Raw genomic sequence first — 1,961 nt, 5'->3', positions numbered from 1 at the left:
ATGTGTGAAACTCCTAGCCCCAGTGCTCCAGTCTTTAAAAAGGTAACTAAGTTAAAATTGGGTGTGTAGGGTGTGCCTTATTCAGTATGACTGCTGTCCTGCTAAGAGATCAGGACCCAGACACGCACACAGGAAGAGCATTTGAAAAAAGAGCCACCTGCCGCCAAAGCGAGAGTTCCTCAAAAGACACCACTGCTAGGAAACCTTCATGCTGGACTTCTAGGTTCCAGAATTCCGAGAATATGAGTCTAGGGTTTGAGCCACTCAGCCAGAGGCACTTCGTTACAGAACCCTAGCAAACTAGCACAGTATCCCTGGAGACAGAGAAGAAAGAACATTTCAAGGGAAACTAGAGATAAGCATAAAAGAAAAGACAATAGGAAATATATCCAAAAATGGGACTTAGGAATCAGCAAATTGGAAAGAAACAAGTGCATGGGGCAAGTATATGTACAAGACATTGACACAAGTGACATTGCTTCACTACTTAATATAGTACATATCTCTACAATAACTTTGTTTTAACTTACCCACAACTTTGGTTCAGGCTAATTTAATACATACTCTTTCTCCAGTTTTGACAGGTTGTGTTTGTCTTATATTTCAATTCATCATAAATTCCTAATTTATGCTCAACTTAGTGCTCACACTTATTCTGAAAATAAACTCATCGTTGATGAACTATCCTTTAAAATCTCCCCACTTAAAATAACTTCTATGGCTTTCCTAAACCAAGGATAAAATAAACCATAAATCAAGGGATTCACGGCTGAGTTATAATAAGCACACCAACAGCAAATCTCATAAATATAGGCAGGTGTGATGAACCCCATAAAAGCATCAATTATTGTCTCCATTGTATATGGTAACCAGGAGACGGTAAATGCTACCACTGTGACCCCCAGGATTGTGGCTGCCTTTCTCTCTCTCTTGGCTACTCAGGCTTTGTAACTCTCTGAGGATGACTCTGAGGAAGGGCCCATAGTACTCTCAATTTTTGTAGCTTGTTGTTTGGCTACTAAAAAAATTTCACCATAAAGAATTACCATAACAAGGGTAGGTATGAAAAATAAGAGAAAAATCTATCAAAACCCCATCTTGATTGACAACTATTTGACAGCCACCTACACAGTTGAGAGCACTTACTAAACTTTCCATCCCATCATCATTGACACCTGTGTAGATCACGGCACCAAAGAACATCATTGGCAGAATCCAGGAGACAGCAATGCAAATGCCTGACACAGACACTGTGAACTTGGTGGGGTAGACCAGGGGGTCAGTAACAGCCATGTACCTGTGCATGGAGATGAAGCACAGGTGGAAGAGAGAAGAGTAGCAGAATGCTGCATCACAACATCTGTGAAGGGTACAAAACTTAGCTCCAAAGTACCAGCAGCTCTCCACAGACCTGACCATGCTGAAGGGCATCACAGCAATGCCCACCAAGAAGTCAGCACAGGCCAGAGAGGTGATCAGGAAGTTGGCTGGAGAGTGCAGCTGCTTGAAATGGAGGACTGAGATTATCACCAGGAGGTTTCCAAAGACAGCTAGCACAGCCCCAGAGCCAAAGGGTATACATACAACATCACCTGGCATCCAGCAGAGTAGGGAGTCTTAATGCAGGACCAGTTCACATTCTCATAGCAAAGCTGCAAAGCCGGTTGGGAGATGTTCATGGTTCAGCTCCGTGATGCATGCTATATTCCTGCCCTTTGCTGGTGGAGGGTTAATAACAAAGACATCAAACTGCAGGTCGGAGCAATTGCTTTCAAATATTGCCTCATGTTATATCCTGTTTCCATTTTAGTTTTGAAGAAATAAAAGAAATTTAAAAACACAGAAATTTTTTTTTCCTCTTAAATCACATAATTATACCTAAATATCATAGCCAACCCCAAGCAAATCTATGAATTCTCATCAACCTGGGAATCCCCTGATCTGAGGAATTAAAGATTTTA

General features: G+C 41.5%; 1 protein-coding gene across 1 annotated transcript; it reads right to left on the bottom strand.

The window, feature by feature from the left end:
* Positions 1 to 650: 650 nt before the first annotated feature.
* On the bottom strand, positions 651 to 1,679 carry LOC106149030 (trace amine-associated receptor 8a-like). Its single transcript, XM_013516586.1, is given in 3 exon segments — positions 651 to 1,079; positions 1,081 to 1,575; positions 1,578 to 1,679. Coding segments are annotated over 3 exon segments (1,026 nt in total).
* Positions 1,680 to 1,961: the final 282 nt, after the last annotated feature.

Source organism: Chinchilla lanigera, unplaced genomic scaffold (genome assembly GCF_000276665.1).
Source record: "Chinchilla lanigera isolate Chin_1 unplaced genomic scaffold, ChiLan1.0 scaffold00035, whole genome shotgun sequence".
NCBI lineage: Eukaryota > Metazoa > Chordata > Mammalia > Rodentia > Chinchillidae > Chinchilla > Chinchilla lanigera.
Note: the sequence above shows the minus strand (reverse complement) of the source record. Positions and strands in the feature narration are given on the sequence as shown.